Here is a 21,553-nt window from a genome sequence, read left to right as displayed (position 1 = left end):
ACCCTCTCAGGCAGATATAGCCCTGCTCCAAAATGCTATGCAAAATGTGGCCGATGCATCTGAATTAAAGGATGTGAAATTGGCACTTGAATCTTTGCAAAATACAGTATCAAATCTGCCTACATCACAGGAACTTAAAAATATTAAGAGAGCAGTAAATAGGATATTGAAATCAGAAGATATCAAGAATATCCAAGCAGAGATCAAACATCTCACACAGACAGTGGCCACTCTACCAACAAATCAACATATTAATGAATTGCATGCACTGTTTGAGGATATCAGAAGGCAGGTCCATGATCTTACTGTTCAAAATTCAAAATTGGCAATTGTTGAAAATTTGCAACAAATTGTAGCTAATATCAAGCAACAGCTAGGGACCATGGAATCCAATCAAGCAAATGCTCTGTCTGTTTTTGCCACCCAGCTACAAGAAATTGTGCAACAATACAAGAGACTTGCTGTGGACATAAAAATCAAGCCAGGCCATGATGATGTTGTTAGGACCATCAATGAGCACCTTGAATCTGTAACAAGCAGATTGCTCACAGCAGAAAAGGAAATAACAGGCATAATCGAGAATCCAAAACATTCAGTAATTCTTGAATTGTACAGCATCCCCAACAAAGAATATGATTCTCCATTTACACCAGGTGGCAAAATATATATGCTGTCCCCTGCACAATTTTATTATCAATTTTTTGTTGGGGGCACATTGAGACCAATCAAGATCAAATATTGGCTACAGCCACAGGCACACCACTACCCCACCTTATCAATAACAAATGCTGATAACAAAGTGAAAATCACCAGTGTAGAGTTACAGGATTTTACAGACCCCAATACAATGGAAACAGCCTATGTTGAAGATGATGGCTCTTTGGAATTTAAAATACATATTGGAGACAAATTATATTTAGAAAATCCTGCAGTATCAGCTGCTGAACACCCTATAGTTGCAATATTCTTGTTTACATATTATGTCTAGACAAATTATTGTTGATGAATTACACAGACAGGCCAGACATAATTTTAAGAGACTCCCAGTAGTCACAAAAAGCATAGATGATTTATGGCAGGGGGACTTGATTGAAATGGCAAGTGGACAGTTGAAAAACTTAGACAAAATCAACAAGGGCTACAAGTATCTACTCACTGTAATAGATACATTTTCAAAATTTGCCTGGGCTGTGCCACTCAAATCCAAGACTGGAAAATGTGTTACAGAAGCTTTTAGGACAATCATCAATCAGAGTGGAAGATCCCCGCGCTATTTGCAAACAGATAATGGCAAAGAATTTTATAATTCAGTATTTCAACAATTTATTAAAAGCCAGGCAATACAACATTATTCGAGTTACAGTGACCTCAAGGCCTCAATTGTAGAGAGATTCAACAGAACCTTAAAAAATCTTATGTATAAACAATTTACACTGCAGGGTAATTATAAATGGATTAATATTCTTCCAGAACTTCTACATAAATATAACAATTCTGTCCATTCCACAATCAACATGAAACCCTCTGAAGTAACTTCATCTGATGAGCAAAAATTGATCAGCACTGTTTATTATCCTAAATATCAGCCAACAAGAAGAAAGGCCAAATACAGGGTGGGGGATCAGGTAAGAATCAGCAAATATAAGCACTTATTCAAGAGAGGCTTTACAAGAAACTGGAGCACTGAATTATTTACAGTGGTTCAAGTTAAACCCGGGACCCTTAACACATATATAATAAAGGATCACCGAGGAGAAATTCTCAAAGGCAGGTTCTATGAACAAGAGCTCAGCAAAACTAAACAGCCTGACACATATCTCATAGAAAAAATCATCCGCAGAAAAGGCAAAAAGTTACTTGTCAAATGGCTAGGACTTCCAGAACACAGCTGGATCGATGCAAACAAAATAATAATATGAGCACCTGGGATGTTATAAAAAGGCTGCCAGAACCTGAACAACAGAATAAAAGAAATGGCAAATTGTTACCTGATAATATTAGGTGTCTTATTGTTGGGCCATCTGCTTGTGGTAAAACTACACTAATGGTTGATAATTTTTTATTGGCACCCAACTGGTTAGACTGGAAAAACAGGCACTTGTATGTTTTTTCTAAGAGCTTGGAACAATTAAAATATCAGCAGCTGATGAAGCTATATGATGGATTGGATATAGCCACTTTTGAACCAGATGTTAAGCCACTTCATGACTGTCTCGATAATTCTGTTGTTGTGTTTGATGATATTATACTGGATAATCAAAACAAGGTTAGAAACTTCTTTACACAGGGCCGGCACAAAAACATTGATTGCTTCTACCTGGCACAGACTTTTTCAAAAATTCCGAAGCAACTGATCCGAGACAATAGCAATTTTATATGTGTGTTTCATCAAGACCATACCAACCTCAAACACATACATGATGAATATGTAGGTGGGGACTTGAGCTACAATGATTTTTCCAAGTTTTGCAGCAGGTGCTGGAACCAGGACAGTTATGGGTTTGTCACAATTGATATGACAAGAACACCCAATAGTGGCAAATACAGAAATAAAATCAACAATTTTCTAGACATTGAAACATAAATAAATAACCATGAAAAGGCCAATCATTGATGATCTTAAATTAAGAGATTATCTTGTAAAAAGATTTAAGGGATGGAAATCAGAGAACCGAGGAATTTATGAAAAACACAAACAAACAGAACAGCCTGTAATTGATGCTATTAATAATTTAGGTAAGAATATCAAAACTGTTACAGAGCAAAATCAAAATTTGCTCACAGAGCTTGTACCTGTAGCTGCAAGGAACATATTAGATTATCCACTCACCCCACTTTCCAGTATTCATACACCTAGTCCTATTGCTCCTAGAAGACTTGAGGCTAGTCAGGATCCTATTGAATTGGGTCTTCTTGCTCAAAAATATTTAACCACACCTAAAGACAATAAAGATGAGGTGTTTGGCTTATATGCTGACACAGAGCTTGATGGTAGCATCATACATAGAATTGGCAATTTCAGAGTAACATTTATGGGAGATGATATAATTGTATATTCAGAATCTCGACTTGGAGAAAAAGGTGCTTTTGTTAAGTACACAGGCACGCCTGGATTATGGGAACTGATGACTAGGAAAAGGCCTGGCAGCTATACAGATCAAGATTATGAGGATTACAAAGAAATATTAATAAAATCAGATGCTCTATACCAGAACAATGATCCCACACAAAAAAGGGTTAAGTCTAGCAGTGGGGCAAAATACAATAATTTAATCAAGCCCATATGGTCACAAATCAAGACTGGCAGTGGAATCAAACAATACAACACCCTGCCCAAAGAATTTGTGTGGGTTGATGATGTCAGGAAACTTGTAGATAGGTTATTGGTGATAGCTGGGGAGGAAAATGCTGGCAACAACAATTTTTACAATGAAAAGGTTGGAATTATGGACATGATAAGCACAAAATTGTCTAATTTTATAGTGAATGACCCTAAGGGGATTGGATATCTCATAAAAATTATTAATACTCTACCACCTAAATTTTGGAATATTTCTGAGGGTCGGGGCCTTGTTAATGACATTATAAACAAGCTGCCATTTGAACTACATATTCCAGGCTATCAATATTGTGGTCCAGGCACAAAACTGGAGCATAGATTAAACAAAGGGGATCCTGGTGTTAATCCCTTAGATGCTGCTTGTAGAGACCATGATATTGCATACAACACACATTCTGATCTTGACAAGAGACATGTTGCAGACAAGAAATTAGAAGAGGCTGCATTTGGCAGATTTGTAAGCAAAGATGCTTCTTTAAGTGAAAAAATAGCAGCATTGGGAACCACCATAGCTATGAGCACCAAACAAAAATTGGGGTGGGGGTTGTGAATATATATATATAATAAACCTACAATGAGGGCCAAGGGTGTTATGTATCAAATACCTTATGCAGGTCTCAAATCTCTTGGACCTATTGACAGCCTTTTAACCAAAAAGCAGCGCAAGAAAAAAAATTCTTGTATTGCAAAGGGTCATGGTATGAAATTGTTACTTAGTACCCCCCAATTAAAAAAATTACAGCAATCAAGAAAAAAATCACATGTGGGGGGATTCATATTTACCATCCCTGCCATTTTAGCTGCTCTCGGGGCTGTTGGGAGCTTGGCTGGGGGATCAGCCGCCATAGCAAAAACAGTAATAGATGCCAAGAAAAATAGGGCAGAATTAGATGAGCAGAAGCGCCATAACCTGGCCATGGAGAAACAGGGGAAAGGTGTTAAGAGAGCCATGAATAAGTTTAAAAAAAACAAGAGCCGCTTACAAACCAAGATATTGAAGCTTTAATCAAGCCACTGGGCATCAAACATTTTAGAGGTGTGTACATGTCTGATTCTTTACCAGAACAACCACTCAACAAAGAGTGTGGCGTTGTTAATTTGGATGAGTACAAAAATCAGGGTACTCACTGGATCTGTTATCTTAAATATTTAAAAAATGAGGCATTTGTGTTTGATTCATTTGGAGGTGTTCCACCTGAAAATTTAATAAAATATCTAAATTCAGCTAATCTTTATTACAATAATGCCCGTGTTCAAAACTTCAGAGATGTTAATTGCGGACATTTGTGTTTGTTTGTTCTTAGATACATGTCTCAAATAAATAAACCATCAATTGAAGATTTTCAAAAGGCCTTGTGGTATTTAAAACATCATGGGGGTATTTCATCTCACCAGCCAAAATTCAATATTGAAACTCAAATTGCATGATGACATAGTGTATCCCAAAACAATAGCTCTCAGGGCATTTTATGGCATGTACCTAATTCCTAATATTACACACCACAACAACACAATTGCAGTAGGGGATGATAAAATTGTCATCACTCCAGGGCAATATAATCTATCTACTCTAAATGCTCAATTACCCAGAGGTATAGTGTTAAGTCAAAATTCTGTCACTCACAGAGTAGAAATTGTATCTGCTACAGAAACAGTGGATCTGGGTACTATAGGAGAGCTGTTAGGATTTGAGAACAACACAAAACTTGAACCAGGCATCAAACACACTGCTATGAATATACCTAAATTCTTAGCCATAGAGACTCTGAATATTCACTGTAATGTGGCTGAGGGTATGATCACCAAATCAAATGGTATAGGCACTCACAAACAAACAGGCATTATTGCAACATTCAAACCTAATTCTGAATTTATGGAGCCCATTATCTACAATCCATCCCCAACATTATATTTTCCTGTGTGTCATAACAGAATAGATTATATTGAATTGATGGTCACTAATGAAAAAGAAGAATTAGTTGATTTTGCTGGAGCCACAACAACTGCAATCATAGAGATTAATATTTAAATAAAAATACATACAAGAATAAAATGGAAAATATTGAGAGTTATGAGCTACAATCATTCCCCCCAAACAGGAGGACATTTGCAAATTTAAATCAACCCAACACAGAGATTGAGGTTGATCTTGATGTAGGGGATGGATTTATACACCCCCACAGAGAAGATTTATACATCAAATTTGATGTTGTAAAGCTCGATGGTACGGATTATCCGGCAAATACAAATATAAGACTTGTAGACAATTTTGTGCCGCATCTATTCTCTGAAATTGAGATCAGAAAGCATGGCGTTGTTATAAACAGAGTGGATTATCCCGGCATTACCTCCACAGCTTTGGCCACATTAAAATTATCCAAAACCGAGGCTTCATACTACAAAATAGGTGGATTTGAGGCTGGTGATAAGATATTATCTAAAAACCACACTGTGCTTTTCACCATGCGCCTATTGCCAGGATTCTTCTCAGATTTCAAAGAAATTATGTGGAAGGGTGGGTTAAGAATCACATTTAGAAGAGCTGCAAATGATAACAATGCTTTGATGAGGTACAGTACAATAAACCCCACAGGAGAAGCTCTGCCTGATACCCTACCTGATGCAGGCAAATGCATTATTCAGACTATGGAGTTAAGAATCCCTGTTGTTGAATATGAGGCCAGTTATGCTCTTAAATACAAAGCTGATATAATAAAAAATCCACAAATTCCTCTGCAATTTTATACATATCAATGTGTACAGAAGCCCGCATCTGGTTCTTATTATGAATTTGATGCCACAAATTCATTCTCCAGCATACAATTTGACATGCCTGATTTTGTAGTGGTATTGTTTCAGACTGGAAGACACAACAATCAGGAAAAAAATTCAAGTAAATTTGATAACTGCAACATCAAGAACATATATCTTAAAAATGGCAGAAATGAGGTATTTCCTAGAGAAAATTACAACTTAGACATGTCCAAGGATGATTTCCTTAAATTATATGAGGCATTTACATCCTTCAAAAGGGTCACTACTGGCAATACTGACATGTATTACACACCAGATGAATTCAAAGCACAGAGACCCATGTTTGTAATCAATGCTTCAAAAAGAAAACAAGTTGTGGTGAATGACAGAACAAATATTAAAATTATCTGTGAATTCCATGAGGCATTACCTGATGACACCATATGTAGTGTTATTCTCATAGGAGAAAAATCATATGTTTATGATGTAAGAAATGAGAGAGTCACGGAGCAATTCTAGAAGAATTATATTATTTTTAATACTAGATATACAAATTGAAGCTGGTATCCAATTGAACTTAAACCAGAAGTAAATATGTGTATGTGGGTGTGTATATGGGTGTGTATGTGGGTGTGGGTGGTCTACTTTTAAGTGTAGCCAAAAAAAATATCAAGAGGGGCATATTTTTGACAGGATTATGGACAACAATCTCACAGAAGTGCCTTTTATAAGTGTAGGCAAATCACTCTGAGGGGGCTCATCCTTTCTCAGGAAATTCCCGAGGGCATTTTTACAAAAATCTTGGATTAGACAGGGTTCCACACTTGAGCAAAAAGCTCATATGCTCATGTTGAGCTTGTTTTAAGTGTAGCCAAATCTGCTTGAGAGGGGTTCATCCTTTCTTGGGTTTATAATAGTACTAATCCCACTACTCTCGATCTTATTATATTTACAAGTAATATATAATATAATATTAGCCATTTTACCAATTACTCTATTTTTTTATTTGTGTATGTGTGAGTATACAGGGTGGCCGAAAAAAATAACATATAAGTAATAATTCTAATGTTCTGTTTTTTCCACACAGTAAATAGGAGTTTGTCGAAAAAGGATGTATGAACTGGCAGTGCTGCATGAATGTAAGGATTAAAAAAAAGAGGTAAAGTTCTCCCCTCTGCTTAGCACCACGCCATGAAGGCGTATAGGGGGTAACGCCCCACACTTTCTTGATCCAGTCATGAGTGGGGGTGATGTGATCAGCATCATGCCCCTGACTGCCTTTACCCCCCAGGGTTTCCCCCAGGTACCCATGTTATTCGACGCTGGGTGGGCGCCGGGGCTGCTTCCGTTAGAAAAGTTCCCGGATTTGAACCGGCCGGGGATCGAACCCGGGACCTTGAGCATGGTAGTTAGATGCTTTACCGAATTGGTCATATCAATGGCTAGCAGATGATTTTCACACACATCATTCCAGAAGGACTGCCATTTCATTTTGCAAGGTAGGGAAGGGTTAGAAAATTCAAAGAAACAGACAGCATCTGGGACAAATTCCAAAGTGATGACCAACTGTAATGGATGACAAAACAAGAAAGTTATCACTTCTAAGGTCACGCCTGCCCCAAAAAACCAACACCTGGGAACTGAGTATTTCTTAAGAAACCTCTGGAAATACAGAGTTACTGTATCGTGTTCATGAGACTCTCAGAAAGAGCATTGAACTTTACATTGCTAATGTTGGATTCCATGTTGACAATGTTATTAAATAAAATTACTACAGTTTTGCAAGTGTCCAGACTTTTGGGTCATCCTGTATATACGAGGAGTGTAGGTTTGAGTACCAGCTAGATCATGAGTGTTTCTTTCACTGTGCCTGTTCCTTCATCTAATTTATGCAATCACCATTCATCTGCATGAACATTACCTCACAAGAATATCATAATGACTAAGGCCAGTAAGAGTTGACGATTAAGTAAAAACTACTCCAAGTTAATATCCTACAAATACTGAAAAGAACTTCTACATCATTAACATACACACTTTTCTGCTGATTGTTTTTGCAAAGCAACACAGAATTTCTCATCTTAATCTGTAAGTAATTAGTAGACCTCGGATTTTAGGTTTTTAACCTATTTTTTCCTTTGTAGGTAAATAAGAAATAACAAGTTATGTCAGCATTTCATTAAAAAATGCAACAACTGGTGAAGTTTTATAGAGCCTAAAATAACCTATTTTGCTTGTTAGAACCTATTTTAGGTATATGCACCTAAATCAAACCTTTTTTTAGGTTTTTATATCACACAGAGGTATTTGCTCGGTTTGGTACCGAACAGGCCCGTAGCCAGGAATTCTTAGTAGGGGGGGCAAAGTCAATCCCAGAGGGGGCAAATTTTTAATATATTGTGTCGCATTTGCAGATATAGCAGGGTGCACTTGTAATGGTCGGATTGACCATTACTGGTTTTGGTATATTGTATTAATTAATTGCTGGCCAGCTACAAGGTGTAGGGTTAAGTAATATGTTTCCATGAGTGTACTTTTATGTTATTATTGCATGTAAGTGTATGTGCTTATTGCATTGTGCTTTACTGGATATTAGATTCCCCTGTTTTTTTATCTCCCCGGCTGGGGGAGCTAGCTGCCTTACCAAAGGCCATTGGCAGTGGGATTTTTCCAACGCTACGGGGTCCACGTCCACGGACGTTTACCCCAACTATAAAAAAGGCCAGTGGGCTTTAGCAAAAGAAAACAGTGTTTCCCCATTGATCGACGAAGAGGAACGTCTCGTCAAGTTTAGTCCACTTTTGGTGACTAGACTTAATATAATAATGTAGCATTTGGTGCAAGCCAACCCCAGTTGCTGTCCCAAGTCCTCTTTTAGAAAAAGCTTTGAATATGTAAATATTTCCGTATTGAATAATTGATGCCCATAAGAAAGAGTGAAGGCGTAAGGAAACGCATTAGTTATGAACGGAATATCATTTAATCTGAGGGTAAAGGAAGTGCCGATGGTGTAAGCCATAGGTGCGCAATTATGTTGAATTAAGGGAATTGGTTGATTATGTAAATGCACACATGGAAGCAGTATGTAAATGTATGTATATATATATATATATATATATATATATATATATATATATATATATATATATATATATATATATATATATATATACGTATATATATATATATATATAACAACGTAAAATAAACCAATATATCCTACTAGAAATGTTATGATTCCAAGAACTACGGTACTATCCATTTAAAACCAGTTGTTTATTCACTTGCTGAAACGAACCAGGGACTAAAAAATATAAATTGTTATGTGAAACCCCCATTTTTGTAATTCCGGCGCAAATATAATCTGCTCGCTTGGCACCCAGGGTGAGGTGAAAGGAGAGATTTGAAGGATTAAGGCAGGAAGTAATCCAGAGGGCCGGATAAAACAAGGGATAGGGGGGCTGACACACACTTTCCCCCTCCCCCAAAAGCTATAAGTAACAGGAAAGGGATGATATCTTGAAACTCCAACGAACAAAAAGAGTTCGAGCAACATCAAATAACAGTATTTCAATAATGACGTTTACGGGCTGCCAAAGAATACAAAGATAAAGTCTAGTAGGGACTGTATCTACTCGATATTTACAGGTCGATAATGTTAATAGACGATTAATATGTACCTACAACTTTGAGCCTCTCTGCAGAGCTGATTAAGGGAGCCCTTTATAAATCTGCTTCATAATGTTTCCCCTCTATAGTTTCCAGTATGCACAATTTTTACACACAAAGGAATCTAATGAGAATCCAACTACAAATTTTGTCACTTTTTAAATAATAAATGTGAAACACAATCACATTTTCATCGTGTTTGATAATAATTTGACCAACTAAGTTGACCTACATCTTTCACCAGCCGACCTCTAGGGTGAGATGGTTACACAACACACTACGAAGCCAAAGGTCCCAGTTTCGAGCCTGGGGATGAGTGTTCTTTGTGAGCAGAGGCGCAACCACTGGCGTACGCTACAGCCCCCTCTTCAATTTTGAAAAATCGACAATTTCAAGTATATAAAATCACCATAAATTCGGGGAAACCAGAGTGGTAAATTCAAGCCCTATAAAATTATCCCCAGTTGACATTTTTGAGAGTGGAAAGTTGTAAATATACGATATATCTTATTGTGTATGCACCCCCCTACAAAACAGTAAGGGATGCCAAATTTTGAAAAATATTAGGTTCTTATAAGTTTAAAAAATCTCAAATTCTCCCTTCCATGTATTATGATATTAATACGCACCATACTCGCTATTCTAAAAATATTATTTATTGATTTTAATACGAAAATATATGACAATAATAAATATAATAATAACACGACAAATTCTTAGGTGCGCTATGTTCCCACGGACCCCTATGAGCTGCGCCACTGAAAGCATCCACCTATAGGTACAATTCCAGCCCCTCCAGAAAAAAATCCTCCGTACGTCAGTGGGCGCAACCACGAACTTTTGTCTGGAGGGGCCAGTACCAGGACAAACGTGCAAATAATAATAATTGTAATATAGTGGTGGTAGTGGAAGTAATAATCGTAGCATAAAAGACGTTATTAAAAATCATGCAAAAAGGAGTTAGAAGTCGGTGTTAAAGCATTTGTGATGGAACAAATGATTTGAAAATGTTTTTCCAACACGCTCAATTTCACATCAGCTAATACTGGAAAACAAGCACACAACTGTATTTTTGAAAGACAAATGCATGATGGGCATAATTCTATTTGTACATATGACATGTATTAATTTCATGTACTTACAACATATATTTTATTTATGCAACATGGAACGACGTAAAATAAGAAAATACATAAGTATGCAACATGTTGACGCTAAATTGTGTATGCATTCAAAGTTTCTTTAATATATATATTATTTATGAGAATACAGTAATACATTACATAATCAATTCATCCGCCTCATAACAAATCAACATTAAAAATAATACAAATTTTGTCTCCTTTTCCTCAAAAGAATTGTTCGTGCATTTGAGACAAACCTTTTTAGCAGCAACAGTCTAAAGTAGCTACATATTTGGTATTACTTCTCTCTCGAGTAATTTAAATGCATTACCGAAAACAATCAGATTGGGATCGATGCGAGCAAGAAAATTTTTAGATCCAATTTTTTCAAACTGAAAATAGGTTGCAAATAATTTCAGAGGGCGCCATGGCATTTTCTTTAACACATTTTTTATTTTATTTAGACCATTTTGGCCCCATTGCTATGGCTCTGATACAGCAGAAATTGCGAGCGAAGCGAGCAAGAAAATTTTACGAAAATTTGAAATCAATGGGGGCAATTGACCTTCTGTGTCCCCCCTGCAAGTTCCCTTGGCCGTCTGGAAGAAAAAAAACTAATTCCAGCTTGAGTATCCATTTGTCCTACTATTCTTAGATTCTGCTAGTCTTGTTTTTTGTACTTAAATGTTTGCCCCCTTAGAATGGACTTCCGTTCAAAGTTGGGAGGACAATGCCCCCTGCCCCCCTGTGGTTGAGGCACTTTTTGTGAGTGCCTCTTCATCAATTTCATGTCATCACTCATTGTCGCGATTAGCTAGAAGTAGCAGAAAACCAAAGCTAAGTAACAAAAATTAAATATCCATTCCCTCTCTACTGCATGGATCGCTATTACTAAATGGTAGACTTGGGAAACAAAAAAATAAGTAGTTCAAACTTCATAGCAACACACCCAAGAAAATCATCCAAACACGTTAGGCACCTTTAAAATAAGACTTCTCAAAATGTCATAACTGTTCTAGATACTGAAAATTTCGAAATAATTTCCCGAAGTCTGAATCAGGAAGGGATCCCTCCCCTAATCCTAGTACGACATTATTCGGAATCCCACACACCTCATTAAATCACAAAATCAATAAGTGTCTGTTATGTTTCTAGAGTAATACAGGATATAATTCTAAAGATTAGTGAGAATACCAGGTAGGAATGTATTCTGTACATTTCGCAGGGGGGGCAAAGCAGGCTCTCAGGGGGGGCAGTTGCCCCCCCTGCCCCCCCTCTAGCTACGGGCCTGGTACCGAAACAATTCATTGACTAACTAACGTGTTTGGAAGAACATACTTTCAGTCGATGTCTCTCCCTCCTAAATCTATAATAATTTTTCAAAGCTCTAATCAAAGAAAAATGTCTGGTGCCATTGTTACCTGCACAGTTCAAAGTACATTCACGCATTTACGCCTTGCGAAGTAACGTTTCAGCATTCAAATTTGCACCACTGACTATGTTTTTGTTGAAAGATCATTTTCAGCATTTATGATGATCCACACAGACAAAAGGCAGAGCTTGACTGTGGATAACGTGAAAAACATTTTTATGTATTCAGGGTCGACACTCTAGGATAAAATTCCCGGTTTTCAAGGCGAACTTTCCAAAAATTCAAAGCAGATGTTTTTCAGCCTTACGTTTACCGCCTGTCACCAACCACACACACGCAAACACAAATATATTAACAATATAAAGGGTCTGTGCGATTCCTATGTATCCAAAAATTCTAATTCAATTATACGGTATACATATTTAAAATACTTAATTTAAGGTGCGGAGTTTACATTGGTCATTTCACATACTCAGACTAAAAATACATCTACAAACACAAGTCACAAAATTGTAAGAACTTGCCTCAGGGCATTAATAAATATGTATAAATTTAATGGGATCTGGATTAATAAAAGGTGGAATTATTCACGTAATGGAGAAAAATTCACGCAGAATCTCTGAATTCAAGGAATTACCGGTGAGTTGCCACCCAGGTATTGTGCAGCAAATTATACACTGCCCTCCAGAAATTAAGCAACAACAAGAAAATGTGAGGTACAAGAGAAAACAGTTGGAGAAAAGAGAAGAAGAGTGGTGGGCACGCTGAAAGAAAGCAACGAATGCGTTAGGGATCATATCCCTTATTAGTGTCAGACAACGGTCACTTTCGTTACAAATAAAATATGTACACCCTCCGGCCTTGTGTTTGATTCTATTGGATGATCACCATTTGTTGCTTAATTTATGGAGAGCAGTGTACATATGTTATTGATTCTACATAACAAAAAAATAACTTTTGCTAACAACACAAGTATAGTATTATAAAAATTTGTGGATAATTTTGAAAATGATGTATGCAAATGAAAATGTTGTTAGAAAATTAATAATTGATTGTTAATATACCTGTTAAGATTTCTTACGGTTCTTTTTAACAATTATACCTAATCAGTATTTTTCAGGAATTTTGAACCGTTTCAAGTTCTTTTTGGAAGCTACTTCAGGATTTTTCGAGCCTAATTTAAGATTTTTAGAACCTATTTTAGGATTTTGAAAACCTATTTTGGGATTTTTAGAACCTATTTTAGGAACCTAAATGCACACTTTTTAGGACCTAAAAATCCGAGGTCTGGTAATTAGTAATCATCGTTATCTGCCACCTCTTAAAAAAAAAAAAAACTAATATAATGTTCAATTTTAGCAATATATTATCAGTGGAGTTTAACTCGAATTATCTTTGCTTCCTGTTCATTATTAATACAAAAATCAAGTTTATTCTTCACCCCAACAATTTTGAGAATGTGTGCAAGTACCCTTATACAAAAGGTGTTATAGAATACACTTGGTACAGTATAAAAATTTCTTCACTACAGCAAAAGGAAAAATTTCACAAGTCTGTGAATACAATGATTTTTTAATGTAATTCAAGAATTTGCAAAAATAACTGGGAAGCTAAGTGACTAGGTTGAAACAGTGCAATTATATTTAGAAACTAAGAATAAAAAGTATGTACACAAAGAAAAATTATATTTTTAGAACATCTAGAAAAAGAAAGCAGGAAGAATGTACAGCAACTTACACAATATCTTAAATTATAGGCCAATTTAAATAGTACGAATTCAAAACTTACTCGCTCGGTTGGATACTGACAAAATAAATCTGGATGAACAGAAAAGAAAAATGGACGCAAGGCTGTGGACACCTCAGCTGAACTTAATACTCTAGATATTACAATGACATTGCTGACAGTCGATCTGAGTAAAATGCCTCCGTCACATCTGTGGAGCCTGTAATATAAAACACAAATGCATCAATACTTCATGAAAAATTGTTTACTAATTATTATAAAATATTTTTAGTAATGAAACATGTTGAGTGACATGTGTCATACTACCAGCATCAATGTCTGCTGGGATGACAAGATGCCTGTAGTAATTCTGAAAGATGTCTTGCTTTATTTTACAGAAGATTCACTTTGCACAGTCAACATTTTACTGTGGTTATTCCTGTATAATGACATTCAGTAGTTTTGTGAAAGGGTTAGAAAGTAATTTAGAATACATAAAATGAGTGAAAGTAAGTCTGAAATGTGGAGAAAGGAATTAGCACAATTGAAATTTTGCAGAAAGCAGTATTGCGGGAACATTTTTGAATCGGGGAGTGTACAAAGTTCAACTTACACACACATATACTGTAAAACATATATCCACCATTCCATTGTAGAGAAGGCAACATGCTGTGCTGTAACTAAAATGTTGGGGACCCAGCTCATGATTTTGCCCCCACTCCCTCCCCAATACCATTACTCCAACCATAGCATTGTTTGCACTCACTATGAAGGCAGTATTACACTTACGTATTGAAAACAAAACTACAAAACAGTGTCTGTAATGTTTTTGAAATACCCGTTTAGGTTAAGATGCTTCTCCTTAGGGGAAGAAGTTAATATGTTTAGATTTTTTTAACAGAAATATTCAACTTTGTATAATTCACATTTTAGTTTTAAATGAATTAGTTAAAGGCCAGCAATTATGATTGGGGCTTCCTGCTGCACATGTGCATTAGTAAAAGCCTGTTTTTAATTAATAGGTGAGAATTTATATGTTATTGTTTACTGCAATATCATCTTTATTTAACTGAAGAACAATAAAAGAAATGAGTGTTCTTTCTGAATTAAAAATAAGAATGCTGGTTAGGAGACCCCAGGACTTGAGCTTGCACAATATTTTTGAGTTGCTTTTCTGACACTTCTGGCTTTCTGAGAATGAGTAATAATTACATTAAACTGATGAAGGGTCACTCTCAAATAAGGATGTTCAGGCTTGGATTTGAACCTGGAAACTTTGGTGGGAAATCCAAAAGTCAACCACTACACATGCTCAGCCACCAAGCCAGCACATAACTTTAATTGCATTGAATTCAGGAACAGGTAAGTTCTAGGCTTCAATCAATCATTTTGCATTCATTTCAAACAGTTTGTACTTCCTCATAGTTCTTATCAAGAAATTTGATCAAGTGAGGTAACTAATACCTCTGTTAACCTGCTTTGGAAGGTACCTTCAAAATGCCTCTTTTGACCAAGCAGAGATGGTTGTAAAAGTGTGGCGTCATAGAGATGAAAGATCGCTAGTGAAAGTTTGGTATCCGCTAGTTTTAGCAAGGGGAACTTATTTCTCTGTTCTATCCTTGCTCTTGTATTCATGTATTTCCAATTTTTTTTTATGCAATTCATATTGTAGTGTCTGAGTGACAATAAATAATGTCTCACTGTGCTGCACCCGCATGAATATCCCAAGAAAACGAAAAATTCTGATACTGTTTACCATATATTTCCATCCGATGAAAAGTTCCGAAAGAGCAAATGCTTTTGAAAAGACAAATTTCAGGTTCCTATTTTTCTTTTTATACTAGAATGTTACGAATGCGATTTAAAATCAGAATTAGTAGGAATTACACCAAAGAAGAGCATGAAGAAAGGTGCCATTCCTACAATGATAATCCCAGTTACACTAGCTTAGTGATGATGATAAATGTTCTTGCAAGACGTGTGAAGTTTAAATTGCCAAATGCAATTTTTTTTTTTTTTTTTTTTTAAAAAAAAGGAGTATATGATCCGACTACCAAGGGAGAGACTCTGGTTTGATCCCCGGAGAGTGAAAACCAGGATTTTTCCCCACCTGTTTAAGCAGCTCCACCACCCATCCAGCATCCTATAAAGTGGTTACCTGGAGGAAACTCTGGGGGGTAAAGGCAGCCAGGAGCATGGTGCTGATCACATCACCCCCACCTTCCGTCGTGATCAAGAAAGTGTGGGACCCTAACTACACACCCCTTGTACACCTTCATGGCATTGTGCAAAGCACAGGGGAGCACTTTACTTTTACTTACGAAGTATATGATCGTGACATCATGATGATTCTTAAAATACAGCACATTGAGAGCTTTGTTAATAAATTTGACCTAAAAAATTGAACATGGTTATGAACCTCTATCCCCGAAATTCGGATTATGCCTCCAAAATTTAGATAGTAAAATTTCCGAATCGATATTTTAAATTTTCCGGAATTCAGATATTTTTTGGCTATCCTTAGTGTGAAGGCAAGATGTGCTAGGAAAAATGTTCTGAGTAAGTGTGTCTGCCACCTCGAGAACAAAAATCTTGATCAGTCTTATCATTCGCTTGTTCACAAAACAAAAATTGGTAAAAACAACGAAAGTACTTCGTGTTTGGCATGCAAGAACATTCCTTTTTTTCCGAATTCAATATTTGAACCGCAGGATCCAAAAAATTAAAAGTACAAATACCATGAGGCAAAAGCAATGGATCCAGAGCTGTTCTTTTTCCAGAACTAACCGTGGGTAAATTTGTGTTTTTGCTTACTTACATTTTTTCTATGCACCATCACATTCATGTATTCTGTGTAAGTTGTGTTGTGATGCTCTTCAATATGTGTTTTTTCTCTTAAAAACAAGAGCGTTGTATGCTTTACAGTGCTGGAAATACCACACACTTGGAGAAGTTTCATCCTGATGATGTCACAGAAACCCTGTCGGGGTTGTAAACATGGGGGCTGCAAAAAGGGAGAGTTATGACCAGACCTTCAAGAGTGGGGGAAACTAGCAGTCTATGGATCTGGACTATAAGCACACTGTAGCATATGTAATGGGTTCAAGGTGGTTTGAATTATTTTAGATAGGAAGATAATGTAGGCAATACAAGATTCTTTGAAAAGCAGATTTTTGCATGTCAAATAATTTTAGGGGGGGTACGGGACACAGTTCAGATCAAAGGATTTAGGTGTACTGTGCCCCCCCCCCCCAAAACATTGGGGGTAATAGTTCATAGCGTTTTATGAAATTTTCAAATTCTCCTAGCAGAAAGACTAGTTATTGTAGAATTTTGGCAATCATTGTCACATGAAATTTGAACCTTCATTGAAGTAATGAGCACCATTTGAATTTCGAAAAAAGTTGGGGAAAAAATAACTTAAAAATTACCTTACGCAAGCATGCATGCTCCCCACGGACAGGGCAGTCTCAGTTGATAGAAGCGACATCAAGTATTATAGAATAGTGGGAATGAATGTAGAAGTAATTTGAAATATTCCTGAAACTAAGCAGTACAGTTTTCATTTCAAAAAAAGTCCAATTTATGGGTAAAATAAGATGTTAGAGATACCTTGCACAAAACTCCCCATTTTGCATGCTTGACGCATTACACAGACTACCACCTAACTACAAAAGCATTTACGGATATTATTTTAATGCTAAGAGAACTAAACCTGACCCACTTAACCTAACCACGAAAGCATTTAGTTATCATTAAAATTCCAAGGAAACTAAACCTGACCCTCCTAACCTAACTACGAAAGCATGTATTGAACAAAAATCTCGAAACATTTTGGTGGCAAGAATTATATAGAAGTGAAAAATCAGTGACAAGGAAACATGGGCCCAAGTTCCTTTTGTTTCATTGCGATTTCATCATGCTACGAATGCAATTTTTACATAGTTCGATTTCGATGTATGTCTGTTAACACATACTGTGGAGTTTTAGAGATTACTTAAGATTTTGTTCAATATATGCTTTCTTGGTTAGGTTAGGCAGGTTAGGTTTGGTTGCCTAGCATTAAAATAAAGTCTCTAAATGCATTCTACTAAGGTTCCGATTTACTTCTACATTCATTCCCATGCTTCTACGATATTTACTGTCGCTTGTCAAAGGAGAATATCTTGTCCATGTGAAGTGCACATGCTTGCGTAAGGTAATTTTCAAGTTGTTCTTTTCAACATAAATAACTTTTTCGAGTCCAAACAGTGCTCATTACTTTAAGGAAGGTTCAAATTTCGTGTGACTATGATTTCCAAAATTCTACGATAAGTAGTCTTTGTGCTAGGAGAAATCATAAAACAATCGGAACCATTACCGAAACATGCAGTAAGTAATCGCTAAAACTCTGCAGTATGTATTAACAGACGTAAATCGAAATCGAACCATGTAAAAAATGCATACGTAGCATGAAATCGCAATAAAACAAATGGAACTTGAGCTCTTTTGGGAGTAAAATGTACCTTTGTTTCTGTATCATTGGCAGAAAGAACTATTTTTTTTTTGAGAAATTACATTATGAAAGTAAAGTGCCGCTTTTGGCTAATTTGCGAAGATGGGAACGAGTAATGATATGATGAAATTTATGAATGGACACTCACAAACATCCATGCCCAGGCCAGGATTCGAACCCAGGACCCCTGGCGTCGTATCGCTATGTGCTAACCACTCTGCCACAGGAGCCGGCTTTCTAAAGTTATTCAATTAGTTATTTTCATGTGAAAATTTATATACATGTGAAGGAGGGGGAGGAAAATGTGAAAATGCCAAGGGAATGAAACCTAATAATAATCCGAACCTACCCAAAAAATATAAATAATAATACAGTAAGCCTGAGCAGGATAGAAAAAATTGTTCTGCACAAAAATATGCCGTTGGTTATTAGAATCTGATTCATGCTAAAATGCATCTGTAAAATTATTTTATCAGAATTACACTACTGGAACTTGAGTCGGTACCAGTTTCATACATTGGAGACACATTAAAATCGGATATTTTGTGGATCGCATGGTTCGTATTTACCAATTGTGTATTGCGGAACATAGTTCAAGGTGCTATTATGCTTTTTACACGAAAACAAACACAATTTTTCACATTGTGAGTGCTTTTTTTAATTCCTTTCTTCGCTTTCGGAACACACAATATGGCTGGCATATCTTGACTCATGTTGTGGGTATGCAGTGTTTCAATCTTCTTCACCGAAAAATACCTACTAGGCCTATTGTGTTAGTCACCGGTGGAAATTATACATTATGCACGAGTAGCTGACGGATAGCCCCACGAACCATACACGGATAGCCCCACGAACCATTATGCATGGTAGCTGACCGATAGCCCCACAAACTATTCATGGATAGCCCCAAGAACTATTCACTGATAGCCCCACGAACCATTTCCGATAAGGTTAGGTTTGGTTACGTTAGGCAAGCATAGTAAAAAAAAGGGGGGGGGTTGAAACACTGACAGGGGCTTACATCATCAAACGTATGCAGCATCCGGTTGTCGTAGGGCAAGCAAATGAAAGCAATGGCAATTGTGCATCGGTGAGATATTTCTCTTGAAAAATACATGATTTCCTGGTCAAATATATTCCACGATGAAAGAAAATACCTCGACGAACATTGTAAACCTTGGAGAAACTCATTTCCGTAAGTAGTTTCTTGTGTAAAATTGAAGAAACGTGTCTCCGATGTATGGAACTGTTACCCTTGAGTCATTGGAATGATCGAACACTTTACTATACCAGAGACGGATTTCTTCAAATTTACAGGAGAAAGTACTTACGCAAATCATTTTCTGTAGTGTTGTTGATGTTCGGGAATGTAGTTTTGATCCATTTTAATCCGAATGCATGTGGCTTTCTACGAAAATCTATTTCTGACGTGCTATTGCTGATGCCGCAATTTTTCTTTCTGCAGGAGAGCACAATACGTGCTATTGCTGCTGCTAACAGCCGATGTTGTCCGTATATGCTAAATTGAACGGAAGGAGTGCTAATGGAACCTAACCTAACAGGCCTAACCTAACCTAGTAGGCATACCTCGTCCTCGTGATGGTTCGTGGGCCTATCGTGAATTTTTGGGCTAATGTCAATGGTTTTTGGGGCTACCCGTGGATGGTTTGTGGGAAATAACGAACAACAGTAAGTACTCGTTAATGTAAGAAATAGACATTATTTTAGTTAGAATTCATTATTTCACCTAAAGAAATGTTCTGCAATGCAGAATAGTACGTTAGCAATGTAAAAAATTGCGAAATAAATCATTGATAGGTGTCTCTGGTATAGTAAAGTAGTACCTAAATAGGTACATCGAACTCTGTCCATTTTTTTTACGTCATTTAAGTCTGTATATTTGCCTTGCACTTCAAAATGGTCTTCAATTCATTAGTAATTGATACGTCCACGGTATATACGTCCTGCACACGGAAAACAAAAATACCAGGTTTGTAAAACGATATTGTCAACAAAACGAAGAAATTACTTTTTTACACAAATAAGAAGTCAGTTTATTTAAACATAATTTTATATTTTCAAATCACGCTTACCTTTTTAACAAACTAAAACTTCCTGTTGATGACATGACATACTAGAGAAGTATTCACTTTTTGATAGCATTAGCTATCACGATATGCCACCACAGACGGACATCAAGATCAAAGAGAATTCTTTTTGATCAAGATGACTTCGTTTAGTTCGCAGCACAGTGACTCGCAGTAATCTAGAAGAGTAAACCGCAGATCATTCCACTTTGTTCATTCTACATCAATCCAAACACAAACAAGGTGTACGGAACGATTGTAGAAGAGAGAACTGTAGACAAGACAGTTGAAGAAAAGTTGAAACGATAGTCTTTTGTTCGAAGAACGCGAAGTCTAGTCCTCCTCTTCTTATTATTGTTAGCCGACGTCGTTCAAAGTAGTGATGGGTCATGGCAGTTCCTTTTCGGGAGGCAGTTCACCGGAGCTAGCTCACCGAAAGGAGTCGTTCACCAGGAGTCGTTCAAAGGAACGACGAGGCCACGGAGCATGCTCTCGGACGAGGCAGTTCCTTTTAGAAAGGCAGTTCATTGGAGCTTGCTCGTTGAAAGAGTCGTTCACAGGAGCTACCATACCAACACAACTCCAAGTTGGTTTCGTTGGGCGGGGGAGGGGATGGAAAGAATTAGAGGGGAGGAATCCGCCTTCGCGCAAGAATGGAAGAAAACATAAACAGCTACTAAAGTCACTCCGGCTAGAGTTTGGACTTGAGGAACCCCAGACTTTTCGTCTCCACTTGTGCTGGTGTGAAAGGGGGGGGGGGCGAAAGCGGTGTTGCCAAACGTCTGAGAGTCTGATTTTTTTTTTTTTTTTTTTTGTCCAGTCGTACAGGACATCTTTTCCTGTCAACATGCACCCTTCGCTCGCTCGCATTTCAGGCAGAGGCAGGGAGGCGGAGACCCACGCTTTCGCTTGCTACCCCTAGGCAACCGGCTTCGCCGTGCTTGGCCTTTTTGGGAGTGGATTCTCTCGAGGGGGGGGGGGACGATG

At 37.1% G+C, this 21,553-nt stretch overlaps 1 protein-coding gene across 1 annotated transcript in view; it reads right to left on the bottom strand.

Moving 5' to 3' along the window:
* Positions 1–20,916, bottom strand: part of LOC146001599 (T-cell activation inhibitor, mitochondrial-like) — a 45,984-nt gene extending 25,068 nt beyond the window's left edge. The window contains exons 1-2 of the mRNA XM_083139118.1: positions 20,573–20,916; positions 14,048–14,204 (exon numbers count right to left, since the gene is read on the bottom strand). Of these exons, the coding sequence (XP_082995244.1) occupies positions 14,048–14,204; positions 20,573–20,607 (192 nt within the window). The 5' untranslated portion in view covers positions 20,608–20,916. The remainder of the gene's footprint in view (positions 1–14,047; positions 14,205–20,572) is intronic.
* Positions 20,917–21,553: the final 637 nt, after the last annotated feature.

The sequence above is a fragment of the Lepisma saccharinum genome, chromosome 17 (assembly GCF_977018435.1).
Source record: "Lepisma saccharinum chromosome 17, izLepSacc3.1, whole genome shotgun sequence".
Lineage (NCBI taxonomy): Eukaryota > Metazoa > Arthropoda > Insecta > Zygentoma > Lepismatidae > Lepisma > Lepisma saccharinum.
Note: the sequence above shows the minus strand (reverse complement) of the source record. Positions and strands in the feature narration are given on the sequence as shown.